The sequence below is a fragment of the Leucoraja erinacea genome, chromosome 18, assembly GCF_028641065.1.
Source record: "Leucoraja erinacea ecotype New England chromosome 18, Leri_hhj_1, whole genome shotgun sequence".
Lineage (NCBI taxonomy): Eukaryota > Metazoa > Chordata > Chondrichthyes > Rajiformes > Rajidae > Leucoraja > Leucoraja erinaceus.
In genome coordinates, this window is record NC_073394.1 from 30,358,094 (window position 1) to 30,380,209 (window position 22,116).

The following is a 22,116-nucleotide window of genomic DNA, read 5'->3' on the forward strand; positions in this document are numbered from 1 at the left end:
GGCTGGTAAATTGTTATTCTTGCTGTGTGTGGAAAAACAAGTTCTAAATGAAAACGGCCCAGAACAGTGACTGATCCTTACATGAGAGGGGAGGGACAAGCAGCTCTAGCAGAAAAGATGGCGATTCAAAGTCATCCTAGTGCAACAGGATAAAACGGGGTTGAACACAAGTATTCACCATTGAACACCAGTGTAGGGAATAGTGTGCAGTCTGCTGCACCGTGCTAGTCAAAGGCCTGCATGCACGGATATCAATGAATTGTAATAGATCAAATCTGCTCTTGGTGCAGCCAATGCCAAGGCTCTACCAAGGGGCAGGACCACAGTCTAGGTTTCATCTGCTGACATTGGGGGCGCAGGTATGGTGGAGTCGCCGCTCAAACAAGGGAAGGGATATCACCCCAGGGGGCCACATGAATGGCAAGGGTGCCGGGTAAAAAAAGATATTTGTGAACACTACGATACAACACTAATGAATGCATGTAAAGCCTCTGTGTAAAAATTCTTCCTACCCTCTCAGTTCTTGTTTTGTATATAATTTTGATTCCGAATAAAGTTTATTTGGGTTTTTTTTTAGGGTCATATCTACTGCCAGATGCGGAGTGAACAATGTCAAAACTTTCAGGACAGAATGTGCATTGTTTAACACGGGCAGAAATAAAAGCACACAAAGAAACACCCTGCAGGTCGGGCAGCATCTGTTGAAAAGGAAACGGTTAATGGTTCATGTCTAAAGCTGGGTCCCGACCCGAAATGCCACCCATCTATGTTTTCCAGAGATGCTGCCTGACCTGTTATTACTGCAGTACTTTGTATCCTTTAATATTTCTTGTACGGGACCCATTATCAGAGGTTTGATGATGAAGGGTCCTGGACCTGAATCAATATATCTGTTTCTCTTACCACAGATGCTGCCTGACCTGCTGAGTGTTTCCAGTACTTCCTGGGTTCATTTCAGATTTTCTAGCATCTGAAGTTTTTTTTAAAATTTTACTTAAGGGCAGAACCTGTAAAACTCTCCTGTTTGCAGCAGAAATGTTTCTCTGCATTGGGTCAGCACTAGGTAGGGAGAATTTGTTCAGCATCTTCCCAATATTTGGCATAACTGCAATGGCATACCATTTCTTGGGGGGGGTCCCAACAATACTGCAATATGAGATTGGGAGAAGCTTTTAAGGTGTCCAAGATTATTTCCAGTGCCATAAACCAATAACAAAATCGCCCCCGATGAAGCAGACTATCCTGCTACACCGTAAAGAGCATGAAAAGCGACTGAATTATAAAGGACGACTCGCAGGCAACACAAATCCAGGGTCCCAGGTTCAATATTGACCTCTGCTATTAAACATGTGGAGTTTGTACAGATGTCCCCTGATTTACGATGCTTCGACATGATATTTTGACTTTACGATTGTGCAAACACTCGGCAACGGCAGCGAGCCACAGCTCACTTCCGGTCACGTGATCAGATTGTATTAAATGCATTTTTGACGTACAATATTTTCGATTTACGATGGGGTTATCGGAACGTAACCCCATCGTAGGTCGATCACCTAACTCTGTACTAACGAGTATTTAACATTTCCATGCTAGGAACAAGACTGACTATCTACTCTATCAATAACTCTTATCATTTTACATATTTCTATCAGAATAGGGCGATTTCACCAAATGTCAAATGAGCGTAGATCCCCCCCTCACGTGACCGAAAGTTTTAACTGGAGGACATATGTCAGTTCGGTACATGTTAGTGAATGGGGATTCCCAGCCTGCCCCATGTCTATTTCAAAACACTTTACAAGTTGCTATCATATCTGCATCAAACATTGTCACTGGCAGCGGGCTCTAGGCACTTGCACTCTCTGTAAAAGAAAAAGAAAAACTTGCCTTAAAAACTCACCTAACTCCTGTACTAACGAGTATTTAACATTTCCATGCTAGGAACAAGACTGACTATCTACTCTATCAATAACTCTTATCATTTTATATATTTCTATCAGAATAGGGCGATTTCACCAAATGTCAAATGAGCGTAGATCCCCCCCTCACGTGACCGAAAATTTTAACTGGAGGACATATGTCAGGTCGGTACATGTTAGTGAATGGGGAAACATGCACTTTCCCACCAGTTAAAAACAGCGAAAACGGCCGATTTCTGAGCTGAAAATTTTCTGTGCTAGTCGGGGTGACCGTGAAGCACAGCGACCTAAATTTAATAAGGCATTATTAACTTACTTTGCCTGGAATTCAGCCAGTTAAAACAATCCATAATTCCCAATATCTTTTGGATCTCACCAAATCTCCAGGCAAATGTCGGCTGAAACTTCCGCTGTTTCTTCTTCATTTACCTCTTGTAATTACGTTACATGCTATCCTGTTTTTGCTTGAAAATTTGGTTGCCGCTGTACTCTCTTAACGGTCACCCCCGACTAGCACAGAAAATTTCAGCAAAAGAATCGGCCGTTTTCCACTGTTTTTAACGGGTGGGAAAGTGCGTGTTTCCCCATTCACTAACATGTACCGAACTGACATATGTCCTCCAGTTAAAATTTTCGGTCACGTGAGGGGGGATCTACGCTCATTTGACATTTGGTGAAATCACCCTATACTCCTCAGCCTCCAACACTCCAGTTAAAACAATCCAAGATTGTCCAATCTCTCTTCATATGTAATACACCAGAATCCAGACCTCATCCTGCTGAAACTCTTCCATGCCCTCTTCTATATTTACCTTTCGTAAGCGTTCACATGCTTCCTGTAATTGTGTGCAATTCTGGCTGCACACGGTAATTCTCTTAACTGTGGCCCAACCAAAGCTCCTTATTCATCTGCTAATGGGTTGCCCCGGGCATTTGATCATTGCGGGACTTTGTAGGCGAATTATAGCTCTGGGGGAGATCGTGTGGGAATGTGGACCAAGTATTAACTAGAAATGGCCGCGGGACAAGTGCCTTCGACAGCCAGCTCTGCTTTGAGTAAGACTGCTGAAGGGCTTGGGGGGGTGGTGTAGGACTGTGGAAATTTCCATTCTGTTTGAGCTTACACTGAGTGATAGATGATAAATAGACTACGTTATTGCAGGATTCATAACATGACCTTCACCTCACACCACATAAAACCTCTATATGTTTATAACTGAGAAATGAAAATCATTGAAAGCAAGGCAAAAGAAAGCACCAAATCTATTCAAATGTAACTTCTCCATTAAAACTTGTAACACATGGGATATTAATCTTCTGTACTTTAATTTTCTGAAACAATTCTGGTGACCAAGAGATACGAGTCATAGAGTGATACAGCGTGGAAACTAGCCCTTCGGCCCATCTTGCCCACACAGGCCAATATGTCCCAGCAACACTAGTCAAACCGGCCTGCGTTTGGTCCATATCCCTCCAAACCTGTCCTATCCATATACCTGTCATTAATTGTTTCTTAAATGTTGGGATAGTCCCATCCTCAACTACCTCCTTGTTCCATACACCCACCATCCTTTGTGTGAAAAACTACTCCTCAGATTCCTATTAAATCTTTTCCCCTTCACCTTAAAATCACCGTATGTGTGCCAATTACTTTATTTTGGCGCACAGTACGCATTCCATAGAGTAACCCCATTCGCCAATACCCATTCACCCCTTTCTCATAAATTCACACAGATCCTACCATTCATACACAAGGGGCAACTCATCGGGACCAATTAACCTGCCAACGGGCACGTCTTTAATCGTGGAAGGAAACTGGATCACCCAGGGTAAACTCACACAGTCAAAGTACGAATGTGCCAACTTCATGCAGACAGTGCCCAAGGCAAAGATTGAACCTAGGGCCCTGGAACTGCAAGGCAACAGCTCCATCAGTTGTGCCACTGTGCCAATCCAGTCAACACGATCATTGGTCCCACCTACCTTCCACCCATAACTCCCCCGCTCAGTCTAAGCATCCAGGGAGATACCAGAGCCACAGCCTGGCATTGCCACATCTTGCCAAGCAAACCTTCCATTGGTGTTCACACGAGGGAGAAATTAGATTTCATGTCTAAACACACGCGCTGTGCTACATCTGTCAACTCGATAAAGCAAATTTTAAATTATGTTTAAATCAAGACTTCAAATACGGGTCCTGGTTAATCATTCATTGGGGGGGGGGGGGGGGGGGGGGGAGGAGATCAAACAGAGAAAGAAACTGTACATTAAGCAAAGTGCTTGGATTTCTAAAGCATCCCGCTGTCTCTGCTGGGAGACATTTGGTGGCCAGTTCCTTCCAGTGATGTACAGAGCATCAAAAGCCAGAGAACAGGAATCAATGAATAATTGAATTCAGCCAAGAGAAAAACATGCATCTATTCTGAGAACCACCCGTTCCTCTTGCCCTGTGTCATTAACTCCCCACAGGGTCAGTGAGGCAGCTTGTGTCCAAACATTTATCTGCAGAATGATAACCAGTCAGCTGGGAATTCAGGCCTCATTGCTCTCACAGATCATGTGCTTGCATCAGGCTTAGATCGTCTGCTGGCAACACTTGGATCTTTCTTGGTTTAAACAAAAAATATATAGTCATAAGAGTTGTACAGCAGAGAAACAGGCCCTTTGGCCCACTGACACTGCCAACCATTTTGACCACCCACACCAATCCCATTCATCTGTATTAAGACTATATCCTTATGTCTCTTGCCCATTTAAGTGCCATGACTCTTAAACAGAGTGATCATATCTGATTCTCCACCTCCCCTGGCTACATGTTCCAGATATAAATCATTGTGTCAAAACTTACCTCAAAGAGCCCTTTTGAAACTCCTTCCTTTCGCCTTAAAACTATGTCTCCTCGTTTTTGAGCCCTATACATATGGAAAGGTTTCTGACTCATGATCGCATCTCTGTCTTCCATAAGTTTATAATCTTCCCACATGTCACCCCTCATCAGCCTCTTTCACTTCAGGCCCTGCCTATTCAATTCCTCCCCTAAACCAAAGTACTCCAAGCCAGGCAAATTCTGGTAAATCTCCGCATCAAAAAAAATAGAACTTATTTTGAATTTCAATTCCCTCATTCTTTAGGAACCCAGTCGATGATAGCATTTGATTCAGGGCTGTAATTTCTACATGTAAAATAAAAGGAACTGCAGATGCCAATCTGAAGATGGGTACCGACTTGAAACGTCAACCATCCATTTGCTCCAGAGATGCTGCCTGACATGCAGTGATATTCCAGCATTTTTAGAAACATAGAAACTAGGTGCAGGAGGAGGCCATTTGACCCTTCGAGCCAGCACCGCCATTCATTGTGATCATGGCTGATCATCCCCTATCAATAACCCGTGCCTGCCTTCTCCCCATATCCCTTGATTCCACTAGCCCCTAGAGCTCTATCTAACGCTCTCTTAAATCCATCCAGCGATTTGGCCTCCACTGCCCTCTGTGGCAGGGAATTCCATAAATTCACAACTCTCTTGGGGAAAAGGTTTTTTCTCACCTCAGTCTTAAATGGCCTCCCCTTTATTCCAAGACTGTGGGTCCTGGTTCTGGACTCGCCCAACATTGGGAACAGTTTGTAACTTAGACAACTATATTAACTATAACATGTTTCTACTGGCATGTTTAAAAGTAATTTACATGCAGACAAAATGTTACGTTAAACAGCTCCAGAGACTGGAAGATATATTTGCCAGGGACAAAATATAGCCCACAACCATCCATTTAATACTGGGTATGTTTAAGTTCCAGAGTGAAGTGGCAAAATACATTAATTACATGGGTTGCATTTTAAAGTCCAATTTACCAAGTTTGTTTACTTCACACAATAGTTCCCCTGTTACAGCAGGAATTGTAAAAGTTAACAGAAGGGAAAAGGGCTCATGATTCCTCTCTGAATATGTCAAGTCTTTGTTAGAAATTATAATTCACGCCCCACAACACAGCAAATATGTATTCCCTTCTCTCTCACTCTCTCTCTCTCCCTCCCTTGGTTTTCCAATTCAAATACACTCTTTGGAAAATCTGTTCACAAACCAACCACCTGCAGCGTACCCAATTCCTTGTTCAATTCAAACAGCCAAGCAGCAGTTTTAGTCCACAACTTTATTACATGTTGGCTCTCCTACCCAAGAAAACTCTGCTCAGGAAACACTGCATGATCAAAACAAATACTTTAATTACCCCTGAAGAAAGATTCCGACACAAAATACTACCTTTCCAGATGCTGCCCAACCCACTGTGGACTCCAGCACTTTTGACTTTAATTCTCCTCACAGCCGTCTCCACTCCAGTCTATTGAGTGTTTAGTTTGTGTATATATGGGAGCCCTTGCCTAATCAACAATGGACTATATTGTTTAAGAAGGAACTGCAGATGCTGGAAAATCGAAGGTACACAAAAATGCTGGAGAAACTCAGCGGGTGCAGCAGCATCAATGGAGCAAAGGAGATAGGCAACGTTTCGGGCAAAAACCCTTCTTCAGATGCCCTTCAGAAGAAGGGTTTCAGCCTGAAACGTTGCCTATTTCCTTCGCTCCATAGATGCTGCTGCACCCGCTAAGTTTCTCCAGCATTTTTGTGTACCAATGGACTATGTTGAATGGGGTGTGGAGTGTGGAGAAGATCAGTAGCCTTACATCGGGCCTAATGAGTTTAGGCTCCTTAGGAGGAAAAGAGTTTGAAGAAGAGTCCCTGCCTGAAACATCATCTACCCATGTTCTCCAGGAATGCTGCCTAACGCACACTACATTATTCCAGCATTTTGTCTTCTCTCCACATATCCTATTTTGTCAATGCCTTCCTCCTCTGCTGAGAAATGGGTCAGTGGATGCTGAGCAAGGACATCCCCCCTGCAGCTGCCTCATTCCTCCTGCTCCTTTCGCTCGTGTTTCCTTCCAGGTTCTGCCTTGTGGCCCTCGGGCTCCAGATCTCCTTCAGCCTATCCTCTAGTGAGGCTCCACGATATGGCCTCCATGCCTTGGTGCAGACAATAAAACCCAATGCATCAGAAGGAGACCAGCATGTTTGTATTGGTTTTCAGCAGCAGTGGGCAGTCATGGGAGGCAAAGGTTGCCCTTGTCCCCAGTAATCAAGCTCACAGGACATTGGCAAGCAGAATGGGCTCCTTCACCATGAAATAGCCAGGTGCATGGTTGGAAAACATGGCACTGACCACCCCGATATTCTTCTGGCGATCCACCACAGTTCACACATTGAACGAGAGAAAGCCTTTCACGCTGGTGAAAAGATCGGGATTATTAATGGGAGCCTTTGTTCACAAGTTGTAGGAGCAGAATTGGGCCATTCAGCCCATCAAGTGTACTCTGCCATTCAATTGTGGCTGATCTATCTTTCCCTCTCAACCCCATTCTCCCCACAACCCCCAATACATGTACTAATCAAGAATCTATCAATCTCCACCTTAATAATATCCACTAACTTGGTGTCCACAACCTTCAGTGGCAAAGAATTCCACAGTTTCACTTCACCTCCCTCCGACTAAATACATTCCTCCTCATCGCCTTTCTAAAAGTATGTTCTTTTATTCGGAGGCTATAGCATCAATGAGCTTCAATGAGATCCCCTTCATCTGAACTCCAGCGAGTACAGTCCCAATGCCGTCAAACGCTCACCACCACCTATCCATGTTCTCCAGGAATGCTGCCCGACACACCTAGTGCAAAATCAAAACTGGATCACATATTACTGAAAATGGTCATGTTTAGAGGCAGGAGGGTCCATAATGAGATGGAACACCTGCGAGGTTCAAGAGGTGGGTTACAGCAAGTTAGGGAAGTGAAGAAATACTAAATTTAGTACTTAATATCAGTTTTAAGGTAGAAAGAATGCATCACCTAGACCGTGAAACGAGAAGCATGTAAAGATCAATTTTCGGCCCCAAACTAATAACACATTTATACAGCCTCAATGTTCGACTGTGCACAATGATTTTCAGACAAGGAATGCATTATGTATCAGGCATTAAAACTATTGATGCCTTTAGTGGCAGACTCCACTCTACTTTTAACTCTAGGGTGAGATGAGGCAGATGGAGAGGGAGAGAACAGGCCAGGATTTCACTAATTTTAAAGCAGTTTTCAGACTACACACTCCAAATCTCAACTTCCAAAACCTTTCCACCCTCCCTGGAGCTCAGCCGTTGATGTAGACTTTGGCCCAAGTCTACATCAATGGCCATTATATCGTCCCATTTAATTCTCTCCATTGTCCCATCAACATCCCCCAAAATAGACAGTTCGATTTATTTTAAAAATCATCCATCCCTTTTAAAAATCAGTAACACGAGGGCAACTCTACCACTTGTGCATTTCCTGCCATGCAGAGAGAGGACAGCATGAAAACTGGCACTTTAACAGATTGAGTCAATCCTAATCCTACACCAATATCATTTTATTCTCCCTACATTCCCATCAGCTCCACATTCCCACTTGTCTACACATCACGTGCTATTTAGAGAGCCCAAATGATGCACCAATCTGAAAGTTCCAGAGATGTGGGAAGAAACAAGGGCATACAGAGGAAACTCACACAGTCATGGCACAGATAAGTAATTTCCTTACATGCAGCGCCAGGGGTCAAGATTGAACCCGGATCAGAAAGCTGTGGGGTAGCAACTCAATATACTGTGCCACTACGCTCCCCACTGATGCCTGTATTAAGGTGCCATCCCTTGGCATGGCCTGCTGAATAACCCACTGTCTTGGATGTTCTATCACATACAAGTGTCAGGCATTGTGTGTGATCTGCCATCACTACAGCAAGTGGAGGTTGGAGACAGGGGATGAAGCAATGGTGAGGAATGGGTCATGGATATCAGGGAAAGGATTACCAGTGGGTGTGAGGGGATCAATACCTGGGAGGAATTTTAGAGAGGGGATTGGCATGGGTGGCATTGAGAAGATATCAGCATCAAAGTGAAGGGGAGGTGGAAAGAAAGCTCTAATGGAGAAAGATAAAGAAGGCACCTACCTGGAGAAAGATGGACTTCCAGGATGCTCCAGCAGCTGCCCAGGCATGCTCCGCCCTTTAACATACATCGAAGCAGGTCTTGTCCCGCTGACCACGGCTTGCGCTATACCTCACGGTTCTCAAGTGCATGTTAGAACTTTGTACTTGTGAGGATATACCAGGTGACAGCAATACACATGTCTAGAAGACGGTGTGTCTGGTGCGCAGATGTGTCGTTAACAATATCAGTGTGTGGTTTTCAGAAAATGACCTCTTAAACACAAAGCTTTGGTCAACCCAAAATGAGACCGGTTCTGATCTGAGCTCCTTCATCATCCTGTGCATCTACTCATTCACCTCACCTGATGAAAATCTCCAATTGTGGTTTCAAAAACCCAACTGACCCACATGAAGAGGGGTTGAGCTTTTGTTTATTCTTGGGTTGCAAAATGCTTCCTGAGATCCATCTCATAACGTCCAGACTCCATTTATAAAGATATTCCCCTCCTTGATTCACCCATTGGAGGCCATGAAGAAACAGGAGCATACAGAAGAAACCCACCTCTGTATTGATCCCATGGAAAAAAACAGCAATGGTCAAATCTTCAATATTTGGACACATTTTACTTTGTAAGTTTAAAAAAGCTTCCTTACTTTAGTTTACTCTTCACATTGGAGATAATATGGGGAAACAGGCCCATCGCGCCACACTGAGTCCGTGCCGACCAGCAGTCACCCCGAAACCTGCACTATGTTACACACTGGGGGCAAATTACAATTTTATCAAAGCCAATTAACCTACAAACCTGGATGTCTCTGGAGTGTGGGAGGAAACCAGAGCAGCCAGAGAAAGCCCACGTGGTCGCAGGGAGAACGTTCAAACTCCGTTCAGACAGCACCAGTAATCTGGTTAGCACGCAATAAAGGCATTTCACTGTACCTCGGTACACATGACAATAAACTAAACTAAACTGAACCCTCAGTCAGGATCGAACCAAGGTCTCTGGCGTTGATTATATTTAAGCAAATGCATGATGTAGCCCAACAGTGGCAAAGGACTGCCAGGCCAGTGCATTTTCCCAGCTTGCATTTAACATTGCTGGAATAAAGATAAATCAGATAATATTTCCCCTCTTTCCCCCCCACAAAATCTCAGGGCAACCTTTGAATCCTCAGCACCAACAATCGAAATGGAAAGATATTGATATAGTAACTTTAGCACCAATGCATCAGACTCCTCCAACATCTTGTGCAGATGGTAGCTCCAAGCTTGGGAATTACCTCAAATCTCCAGACCTCCTAGGGAAGGCTTTATTAACATGACTGCTGAAATTGGCCTTGTATGTATGAAACCTTCGGAAAGGTGAATTTATTAATTCCTACTACCTTAAATCCAGTCGGGCAGCATGGTGGCGCAGTGGCAGAGTTGCTGCCTTATAACGCCACGGACCCAGGATCGATCCTGACGGGTGGTTGTCAGTACGGAGTTTGTAAGTTATCCCCGTGACCTGCGTGGGTTTTCTCCAAGATCCTCCCACACTCCAAAGATCTACAGGATTGTAGGTTAATTGGCTTGGTATAAATGAAAAATTGTCCTGAGTGTATAGGATAGTGTTGATGCGTGGGGGTTGCGGGTTGGCGCAGACTCGGTGGACCGGAGAGCCCGTTTCCACACTCTGAACTAAAATAAAGGTAAGTATGTACACATTTTCTGTGTCCCTTTTTACAATCACCTCTAAGATGCATGAAATCATCTCACACACTCCTTGGCGGACAAGCATTTCCTTACAGAAAGGTACAATTATCCCTATCCCATAGAGAGAGATCCGTACTTTTCACAAGAACAACACTGATTGAGTGACATATTCCTGGCCCATCCCACCATTAACAACATGGACATGGTAGCAAAGTGCTTACGTTCCAGGACTGGGTTGGAACTTTCCTGATGCATATACAACAGCAAACTCAATCCTACTGTTGCAGTTTCAGAATTTAGGGGCGCACAGTGGCATAGCGGTAGAGCTACTGCCTTACAGCGCCAGAGAGCCTGGTTCGATCCTGACTACGGGTGCTTGTCTGTACGGAGTTTGTACGATCTCCCCGTGGGTTTTCTGCAAGATCTTCGGTTCCCCCCCACACTCCAAAGACGTACAGGTTTGTAGGTCAATTGGATTGGTATAATTGTAAAATTGTCCCTAGTGTGTGTAGGATAGTGTTATTGTGCGGGGATCGCTGGTCGGCGCGGATTCGGTGTGCTGAAGGGTCTGTTTCCGCGCTGCATCTCTAAACTAAACTTTAGCTTGTGTTTCCAATAAAACGCAGTAATGAAAAGAAACACTGCCCGTATAGATAGTTCTTGAGACAAATTGTTAAAAAAACCCAATGATATTACTGAATAAATCTTCCATCCTTATTGATTGTGGCTAATATATTATTCTGGTCCTACATTCCTACTGGTTGACCCTTCAGTGATTCCTGTGTGGGTCAAGCATGTAAAAGGCAAACTATAAAATCAACCTTCAAATGATTTTGTAAAAAATATGCACTTGAGTCACCCACATGCTATAGCAGTATTTTAATTTCCCCAAAAGAAAGGAAGTTCTTTCACCAAAACTCCTTTAGCTTGCATGCTACCTCACGAGGCTGGAACTTTATGCCCATAACTAATTACCCTTGAGAAGATGATAATGAACCCTCCCCCCCTTCAATCATTGTGGTCCTTTTGGTGAAAGCTCTCCCACCATGCAGTTGGACTGGGAGTTCCAGTCATCAGTCCCAGTGAAGACAAAGGAATTCAATTGCAACGTAATGAGAAATTTGGTTTAAAAAAAATAAAATAAAATCAGCCAGGATGTCAAGGACATTTTATTTAATTTCACAGCCAAATGACTAAAGGTCAACGGTCAAACCACGTGACTTCCCAGAAGACAAAAATACTGTCCCTTTCGTTGTGGGCTCCACTCTTGATTACAGAATGAAAGCTTCAGAGATCACAATGCTGATCACTGCGGGACAAACAAACGCCTCACAATTGTAACAAAGTTAAATAGTTTCAAGAATTAGATGGAGACGCCGTGCGGCAGCAATTAAACAGATCTTGGGAGGATCTTTTTTGGTATCAGTGATTAACTCAGCCTTACTTCAAGGTAATGGTGTATTCTGCCACATGTTATAAACTGGCAATTGTTAACATCTGCATCTCCCAAACACCCAGCTGGAAGAAAAGACAAAAAGGGAAAAAAAAAAAAAAAAAAAAAAAAAAAAAAAAAAATCACATCTAGCCTAACACTAACCCCCTTTTTTTAACTTAAGTATTTAAAAAAAAACAACTCTCTTCTCACTCAACTCCTTGGGATTAACCTGTCTGATGCGAGAGAGATTCCATATGGAGTCAGCAGAAACGTTTCTGTTACACACCGGGGTCTCTGGAGAGTTGGTGGGGGTCGGAGGGGAAAGAGAAAATCGGATACATAGAAGCCCAAGACCCATTAAAAAGTCACTTTATATAACAACCAAAAATCTCTCAACAAAACACATTCATCATTTAATTTTCACGCTTTCCTTGCTTGGCAGCTGAAAACTAAATTAAACAAAAAAAAAGCAAGATTCAAAACTATTTGAGTCACAATCCTTTAGCCCCATCTGATGCATCTGGTAAATGGGACTCTAAAAGTGTTCAATTGGGCTTCTGATCAGTAACCACAAAGTGACTAATATTGTTGGGCAAATGATCCCAATATACTTTTTGAAATGTATTCTGCACAGTGGTCTTCAACCCTTTCCCCCCAGATTAATGACAATAAAGGACAAAAGGAACGTGTGAACTGTTTTTCTTATTTCCGACAGCAGTTTACTTCCTTCCTTAAAGCAAAACACTAAATGCCAGAATAATTCAGAGGGTCAGGCAGCACCTCTGGAGAAAAGGTATAGGCGATGTTTCGGATTGGGACCTTTCTTCAGACTGATTGTAGCAGCGGAAAGAAAGCTGGAAGAGAGATGTGGGGACAAGATAAAGTTTAGTGAGGTGGGGTCACAAAGTGCTGGAGTAACTCAGTGTGTCAGGCAGCATCTCTGGAGAACGCTTCTGGTCGGCCTCCTTCTTCAGACTGGGTCCTGACCCGAAACGTCACCTATCCATGTTGTCCAGAGATGCTGCCTGATCTGCTGAGTTATTCCAGCACTGGGTGGAGTAACTGACAAAGGCTAGAGGTGGAAAGGAGGCAAAATGAAGGAAATTAGTGAAATGTAAATTCAGAGAGAGGGATATAGATGAAAGGAGAGGGGGGGGGGGGGGGGGGGGGCGGGGGGCGGGTAGAGAACTGTGTGCTTATAGGGGTTTGGCACAGGAAAGGGAGATGAGGATGGGAGGTGGGGGGGGGGGGTTACTTAAAATTGGAGAAGAAACACCCTAAGCGCATCTGCCTGTATGGTGATGAACCCACAAGGTGAAAATGTCATCCACAGGTTTTCCACAACTTGTATTGCCCAACGATAGGGCAAGTAAAAATCCCCTCTGTAGCTTGCCACTGTCCTTCATAGTGGCCAATTTTGTTCCAAATTTTAAAAACCAGAAGAAATCTAAAGAAGGGTCCCAACCTGAAATGTCACCTACCCCTGTCCTCCAGAGATGCTGCTGACCCAGCACTTCATGTTTCTTACTCAAAATTCCAGCATTTGCAATTCCTTGTTTCTCTGTTTAAAATCCTAACAGCTTTCTTAACTTAAATAACAGTCACTTCTGAAGTCAGCATGGTGACACAGTGGGGCAGCAGTAGCGTTGTTGCCAGACCCGGGTTTGATAGTGTCTACGGTACACTCTCCCTGTGACCCGAGTGGGCTTTCTCCAGGTGCTCTGGTTTCCTCCCACATTCAAAAGACATGCAGGTTTGTAGGTTAATTGACTTCTGTAAATTGTTCCTAGTGTGTCAGATAGTGCTAGTGTATGGGGCGATAGCTGGTCAGACACGACTCAGTGGATCGATGAGCCCGTTTCCACGCTGTACCTCTAAAGTAAAGCACTAAACTAAACCCAAGTACAATGGAAGCTTTACCGGTCCACTGCTGAAGTGCCACATTTTAACAGAAAGCCAAAATGAATTTCAGTTGATATATATATTTATTAAAGAAATGGTTGGAAATGGACTGTACCACCAATTAAGTGATTGTTGCATTTAAGAGCAAACAAAGATCACACATGAGGCAGGGCGCAGAGTGGATCTGTAAAATGGAGACACAAGAGTCTGCAGATGCTAGAATCCAGAGCAACAAACAATTTGCTGGAGGATCTCAGCAGGTTCAGCCGCAACTGTGAGTGGAAAGAAATGGTTGATGTTTCAGGTCGAAAAGGCTGGATGGAGTAAAGTGAGAGAAGGCACAAAGTCAGAATAAACACCAGCAGGGAAACTTGGGGCCAAATGGCTGGATTCTCTGGTGTAAGTAAACAATGTAGCCATTTGAAATGCGTTGTGAGATAACACACTCAACCTCAACTGTTTGCTTCTGCTGGTGGGAGAAGTTATCTGCAAATGGGTTCTACTGATCTGAAGTGTTAAACGGTCAAAATTCATGGTTAGGGACAGCACGTTACTGAAGTGGTTAAAAGAGAGTGAAACGCACGAGTTGATGCCACCCACCTTCCACTCGATGACATTTCAAGCAGCCACAGTTCAAAAGTTTCAAGTCAATCGAGGCTACATTTACTTAGCACTCCTGATTCTAGCACTTCTGGAAATTGAGTTTAGTTTATTGCCACATATACCGAGGTACAGGGAAAAGCTTTTGTTGCCTGCTAACCAGTCAGCGTAACGACAATCCACGATTGCAATTGAGGCATCCACATTGTACAGGTACATGATCAAGTGAATAACGCAAAGAATGTTTAGTGCAAGATAAAGTCCAATAAAGTCCGATCAAAGATAGTCCAAGTCTCTCGACTGAGAGAGATAGTAACTTAAGACTTGCTCTCTAGTTGTTGGCAGGAAGGTTCAGTTGCCGGATTAAAGCTGGGCAGAAACTGTCCCTTAACCTGAAGGTGTGTGTTTTCACAGTTTTATACCTTTTGGCCAATGGGAGAGGGGAGAAGAGGTAGCCTTTATTTTAATCAAAATTACATCTCTAAAATCTTGCAGCTGCTTTTTGAATGAAACTTTTTGTTTGGGAGCCGATGAATATAATCCGATCAGGCTTTCCGTATGGAAACCTCGTGCTGCTCTTCGATCTGACGAGTCGCACAGGCTCTAATCCTTCTAAAGAGCAATTCGATTTTCCCAGCAAGGATCGATAATTCTCCCAGGGGAGTTAGTTTTACTTTTTTTAATTTTTTTTTATAAAGTAAAAGCAACCCCCGCGGTGCCAGTGATGTCAATGCCAACCTTTCAACCCTAATCCTAGCTCATGGATTGAAAGCACTTTGGTTCCTGGACAGATGTAAACAAAGAGGCTTACAGACCAGCAATGTGAAAGTGCCAGTGCTGAGGAGGACAGAATTTTAAAGGGGACACAGTCAGCTGGGAAAACTCTTGCGAGGCAGCTTGCCAGAACATACATACTGAGACATGCACTCTCACAATAGAATGGATCATAGAGTGAAGAATCATAGGAACGAAGGATCATTGAATCACAATAGAATAACGAATAGAAATGTCTAATCAGTCATTTACAAAATATACCACAAACGGTTATGACACTGACATTTCTACATGAAGATCAAGCCTAATTTGGATTATCCCAAGGGCTGGGGTAGACCCAGAAAACTCCATGTCTGCAACATTCTTTCTCATGGAACTTACTATTAGAGTGGGATGACACACTGCAGAGGCACTCAGTTTCCATTATTGAGGAGACAAGCCAAATTGATTGCAACTGCACAATTTTATGAGCGATGCATAAATCAAGACAAAGTTTATCCAAGACTGAGGACGTTGAGGGGTCTAGTCAATCTCCAACTGGGTTGCTGTTGGATGCCATTCCAGTACAAGCGAGACACACAGAGACACTCTTGACCAAGTTACCACCTCTTGCTCCATACACCAGTCAAGAGGGCCCCTTCACGTGGCATTTTACACTGCCGTCGTTTATTCCCTTGATGGAATGAGGCGACTTTCAATCCAAAAAAACTCCCAACATAGTTAAATCTCTACTGCCATGTTTAAACACACCAGCATCAAGTGACCTGCAGAGGACAGCAGCTGTATTTCCCACCCCAGTGCACCTTCTCAGAAAATATGAGCCAAGGGCTCGAGGTCAAGGCATGACTAAGACGGGAAGATAGAGCGTTTTACAAGGGAGGTCTCACGCCGTAGCAATGGGCTGGGTCCAGACTAGTGCATTAAATTGGTTTGAGCTGCAAACACAAACCCCCTCTACATAATGTTAATGACAGCAAAGAAGCTTAGATTGGAGATCAGTTGCAAAAGGACAGATAAACTCAGTACAGCTCTGCACAGGAAGGCAGCATATTAGTTTAGTTTAGCTTTGTTATATTATTGCCACGTATACTGTACAGTGAAAAGCTTTTTATGTTGCGTGCTACCTAGTCGTGCGAAAATACCATCTATGATTACAATCAAGCCGTTCACAGTGTACAAATACAGGATAAATGGTATAATGTTGAGTGCAAGATAAAGTTCAGTAAAGTCTGATTCAAGATAGTGGGGTAGATGGGAGGCCAGGATGTTCGCTCGTTCATGAGATGGTGGATTGATAACGGCTGGGAAATTTGGAGCAGAGTGTCTACCCAACCATCGGTGGGCTAACCTTTGACCTGCTGCCTCACAGAGTGAAAGATTTTCAGCCCTTTTGAGGAAGGGGTTCTATAAATTGCATTACCACAACCTGCAGACAGATACGAGTTTCCGATGCAGGAGGGATGTTAATTGCAATTCCTCCATTCTTGGCTGTGCAGCCAGAGAGATAGCTCAAAGTTCTCCATGCTCATTTTGCATGTTCTCACACATTGCATTGGAAAAAAAGAGTCTATGGCCTACTCATGAGTCTGCCTCCAGCAATCAATCAGCTAATAGTCACAAAATGCTGGAGTAACTCGGCGGCACAGGCAGCATCTCTGGAGAAAAGGAAAGGGTGATGTTTCAGATTGAGACCCTCCTTCAGACTGATGTCAGGGCAGAGGGAGATCATAGATTAGGAAACGCAAGGGGTGGAAATAGAACAAAGGGAATGGCAATCAAGGAAAATGTAGAATAGATCATTGTTAGCTGGGAGAAGTTAACAGCAAATCAAAGTCAGTCAGGAGAGTTGTGGAGAGCAGGAATTCATTCAAGTGCTTAACAATTCAAGATTGCAGTTTCGAGAGTTTAAAAAAACCCACTGAATAACCATTATGAGGAAGAGGGTAGAATTTGCAAATTTACATTCTATCCTACTGTATCTACACCAAGTTGGATAATTATCTCCGAATTTAAGAGTTGGAAACATTTCTCAATCCCAAGTACCTTGTTTAGCCATTCATACAATTAGACAGGCTTCAAAACAGGAAGCAGGTTCTAGATATCAGGACGATTACCATTAACGGATGATAAAATAATTTCTTATTGTTGTTCTTTCCACACATCTGAGAGGGAAAAAAATATCCCCACCTCCATACCCCAAATAACAAAGCTCTCAATTGCAAATCTCGGGAAATACAAATGGAAGCCCGTCTCGTTGAAAAATCGCAAGGGTGGATGTAACAGAGGCAGATCCCCAACCTACAAATCAGAAAATAATTAGTTTGTTTTTTGCACCAGATAATTTCATCTGATGCTCACCAGGGGAAGTAATGGATACTCAGCAGAGTTTCAAGGCAACACAGTTTTATTTTCCCCTTAAGAGTACTTTGACAGAGCAGTTCCCAGTTACAGGAAGCAACAAAATATATTCTGAAATAAATGCCATCCGCGAGCAAGGTCATCTTCACTGCTTGGCTCCCAACACCTCATTATGGAGAGGCTCTCCTCAACAGCACAAGTTACAGTACCAACCTATTAGACTGAAACTGCAACAGTGCTGTAAACTGCTAGAAAGCAAGTTAAACAAAACACATTCTGCCTGCATTGCAAGGAACACTTGGGCTATGCAAACGAAGGGTTTAGAGTTACACTGAGTGGGGAGGGGGGAGGTGAGAGAGTGAGAAGAACAGTTTTGCTGGCTGGCAGACTCTTTGATGCAAATGATGCCGTTGGTTCTGCTTCAATCCAGTTCCAACTTGCATTTCCGACAAGCACGGAGTTAGCTGCCCAGCACTTTCTCAAATAAACTGAAGCAGTTAGCAAAAGTTAATTCTTCTGCAGTTTTCCCCCAACTTGAGAAATACAAATCATCAATGTTTTACGAGGATTTGCAAGGTACTGCGAAAGCATTCCAAATACCAATTGATTTGATGTTCGCAATTTGTATGAGCATTTAGAGTGTTAGAAATTGAGCAAATATGAAAGAGGATTTAGGATTTCTGAGAGCTATTTTTGCAGTTATCTCTGTTTAACAGCATGTTCCCAATTACAACCATGCCTACGTAAGGTCAAGGATCCCCACTGAGGTAAAAAAAAACACAAGGTGTCAAACTCTGCCTCATCAGACGCCTCCAAATGACCCGAATCCAATTCTGTGAGCAATTTTGTCCACCCCCTCAGTTGAACCTGGGGAGAAAATGTAAATCATCGGTTTAAAACGTTCCTCAGTCTTTAATTAACCACAGGTCCATGAGTTTAATTTGACAGAAAGTGTTACTTTAAAGCAGGCTGTTCAGAATTACTCACCAAATTAATTGTGACATCCACAGACTTTATTACTGTTTACTTGCCTTTTGTTCAAAGACCGTAACTTAACTTTACAGCTTGCACTTTAAAAAAAAAGTAATGTTTCTCAAACACAGTGGGAGATTTTCTATGAAGTTAAAACAAAGCTAGAATTCTCTCAATTGCCTTCCTCAACAGTGGGGGAAAAAAACTCGCAATGGGACATAATTAAATCCTGCTTTACACAGTATCTGGGCTCCATTGGCTGTGAATTGATCTGGATATCCTGAGATCATGAAGAGTGCCGTCTAAAATACCAAATCCTTCCTATTCCCTAATCATACAATGCCAGTATGGCATTGCCATACAATGCAATGCCCCAGTTCCATCTGGCTGCAGAGAGCCACAGCTATAGTTTAAATGGTGTATTCCTAAATTAAAAATTGCTCCAATCTTCAGCTTTCCACAACACAGTCTTCCCTTGACGACTCCACCAAGAAGTGTTCACGACAGGTCACTGATGTGCCCAGTGGTCACAGCTCAGTGCTGGGGGGTAGGACCATTCTGTTCATCCATGAGGCTGCATTGGGAGAGACTACTACTCACCACCCACAGTGCTCACTCAAGACTTTAATGCACCCAGTGTGTTCTGGAAAGATGATCATTGGGCAACAGTGAATTGCCACTTACACTACTACTCCTAGCCCAAGTTGGGGGTGGAGGACAAACCAATTTCTACTGTTGGAAGGAAGATAATTGGCAAGAACGATTTTTTTTAAGCTTAAAATAGACACATAAAAGCTGGAGCAACTCTGGAGAGAAGGAGTTGGGTTTTCAGCTTGTTCTTTTCTCAAAGTAGTTTCACACCTTAGATTGTTTTATCATTTGCAAACTGGAGACAGTTTTGACATAGGAAAGTTCAGAAGGCAAATTACACAGGATGGTGCTAAAACTAACAATGGGAGCACATTAACTGAGATGGGGAGGGTTGAATATTTTTCTCCAAGTAGTGCCATGGGATGGCATCACTTTCAGTCAGCGATTGAGGTAACTTTCTTAATCTAAACCAACAGCATCACAGGCATCCATTTGAGTGAAACTAATGCCCAGTATTTACAGAAACACACTCTCTCTATATTTCCTAACGTTGCTTGGTTAGTTGTCTCCCAATTTCTCAATAATCCCAAATTCCAGTACCGCACCCAAGGCTGTTTATAATCAGGGGTTGGGTCACCTCAATGTGCGGGACATTCCCCTCTGGTCAAACTCATCTCCCAATCCCTCAACCCCCCCCCCCCCCCCCCCCCCCCCCCCCTCCCAATTCCCCTCTCCAATTTGTCATATTTTCCTAATCTTTCCCGTCTCCCCTCCCTACTCGATTTCCAACTCTCCAGTAACTCCCTTTCGCCGTTAAGACCCCAATCCATCGATCTTATCTCGCCCCGCCATTTGTTCTGCCCTATCCCCCCGACTAATCGTCTTTGGGTCAGAAGACCACCGGGCTCTGGGTTAGACCACCGGGCATGGTTTGGGGGAAGAGGACGGCGTTCAGCTCCTTGGTTGGCGAGAGTCTATCCCCAATAACACCGTAGATAACTTCAACCCAATTGTCCTCCTCACCGCGTCCCGGGGAAGGTAGGCGTCTAAAGTTCCCTTCATTCACGCCAGCCAACCCACGGGCTTCTGTAGCCCGAAGAAAATAGCTTGCAAAGAAATTACAACAAGTGTCCGGGACGGGAGCGGGATAGGACCGTGCTGTACTCACTCCACCACCTGCATCGCCCCTTGTTATTGACCCTAAAACTCCCAGCCATCCCGAACGTCTCCATAAACCTTTCCCTATTTCATCTTCCCACTCTCCATTCAACCCGTTCATATCTTCTCATCCCCCAAACTGGATTCTTTCATCCCACGATCTCGACCCCCCCGCTCCCCACCTAATATCCCGCAGACATTTCCCTCCCACAAATTCCCTTGTGACGCTGAAACATCCTCCCGTTGATCGCCCCGGGACCCCACATTTATTTCCTCAGCCCATTCCTCCAAGTTGAATCGTTGCGCCCAATGTCCCAATACTCAAGAGTCGAGACTTTGTGCAAATCTGCAAAAGGGTCCAGACCCGAAACGTCCCCTATCGATTCCTTACCCCGTTGCTGCCCGACCAGCTGAGTTCCTCCAACACCTTTGTGGCTTGCTCAATAATCCAACCTCTGCAGTCTCCTTTGCCCCAACACTTACCCCGTGTTCCCCTCTGCAACCGCCCGAACGCCACCCCACTAACACAGAGAGACAATCTCCGCTCGCCACTTGCACCATCCCCACTGCCCGTATCAAAGACCCCGACACCAAGCCCACCACCAGTGCCAGATACTTCGCAACTCTTCATAAACTCTCTAATAAAATTACGCACACCGGAGCCGCGAAAAACTAAAACAAAAGCTCCTCCACCAGTCACTTGTCCACCACTTGTTACCGCAGCGCTCACCGATCCTCCACCCTTCCCACAGGAATTCCTTGGGGGGTGAAAAAAAGGGGAACGATGTATTGCCCAAAGGTCCCTTGTCAGAGAGAGAGAACTTTCTCCTCCCTTCCCAGATTCCCATTCAAATGTCCAACCCCAGGAAGATCTTAACCATCATATTACCCTCCAACAGCAACAGCGTGCTCCTCAATGCTAAACTTGCCCAGTGTCGACTCGCACCCACACACAATGTAACCTCTCTCTTCCCACCACCCACCACCACTCAGAGACTCCTTCAGCTTTCTCTTTATGAGATAGAGATGCATTTATTTCACACACGCACACAGCGCCCGAATGCTGACTTACTTTGTAGGATAATGTGTTGCCTTGTCTCAGCTCAGACTCCCGGTGCTCGTCTCTGCCTCTTCACTCCCTCTAAGTCTTTTGAAACTAGTTGGAGCTGGAAAAAACATTTACATTGCCCCTACAGCGACGTCACGCTCACGTGATAGAAACTTACCTTTCAAAACAACGGGATGAAAAGTGTTAACTTTTGATTAAAAAAAATCTTTGCGAGTAACTAATTGCACAAAGCAATCCCTTTGTTCTCGGCCACCTTGCATCCCTTGATATTCTGACCGCTGCACCGATCGATATTGCCATTTACCAGATTCGGTTTATTTTTTCTTTCTCTCAATGTAAGATAAGGACAATTACCAACCATTACCAGAGGGGGTAAGTGACCCGAGAGTCGCCTTTGGTCAGTCAGCGCGTTTCAGATACTTTGGCGTTCGGTGGCAAGGTTGTTTCTGAGTAACAAGGCGGGCACCATTGGATTATCGCCTGGATTCAGCTGGAAGGATTTAGCTTAGCGTACAAGGTGACCCTGCAGCACGATGCATACCCCAAAGGAGTAGCAGTCGGTCCCATAAAACTTGCTCTGCCTTTCCACAGTCTCAGCTCTTTTGTGCAAGTTCCGTGTAGCCCTCA

At 44.1% G+C, this 22,116-nt stretch overlaps 1 protein-coding gene and 1 long non-coding RNA gene across 7 annotated transcripts in view; one reads left to right on the forward strand and one right to left on the reverse strand.

The window, feature by feature from the left end:
• The window catches only part of mdka (midkine a), a 62,387-nt gene extending 40,722 nt beyond the window's left edge, over nucleotides 1-21,665 (reverse strand). Inside the window, exon 1 of one of the 5 annotated variants that reach the window (XM_055649724.1) lies at nucleotides 21,647-21,665. Coding sequence is in view for 3 of the 5 variants with exons in the window: in XM_055649719.1 (XP_055505694.1) it covers nucleotides 20,812-20,981 (170 nt within the window). In the remaining 2 variants the exon portion in view is untranslated. The other 4 variants (XM_055649723.1, XM_055649720.1, XM_055649719.1 and 1 more) reach the window with 4 other exon arrangements.
• LOC129705868 (uncharacterized) overlaps nucleotides 20,000-22,116 on the forward strand; it is a 28,656-nt gene continuing 26,539 nt past the window's right edge. Inside the window, exon 1 of one of the 2 annotated variants that reach the window (XR_008724974.1) lies at nucleotides 20,000-20,300. This is a non-coding gene — a long non-coding RNA (uncharacterized LOC129705868). Of the gene's footprint in view, nucleotides 20,301-21,730; nucleotides 21,862-22,116 lie in introns of those variants that run through there. The other variant, XR_008724975.1, reaches the window with a different exon arrangement.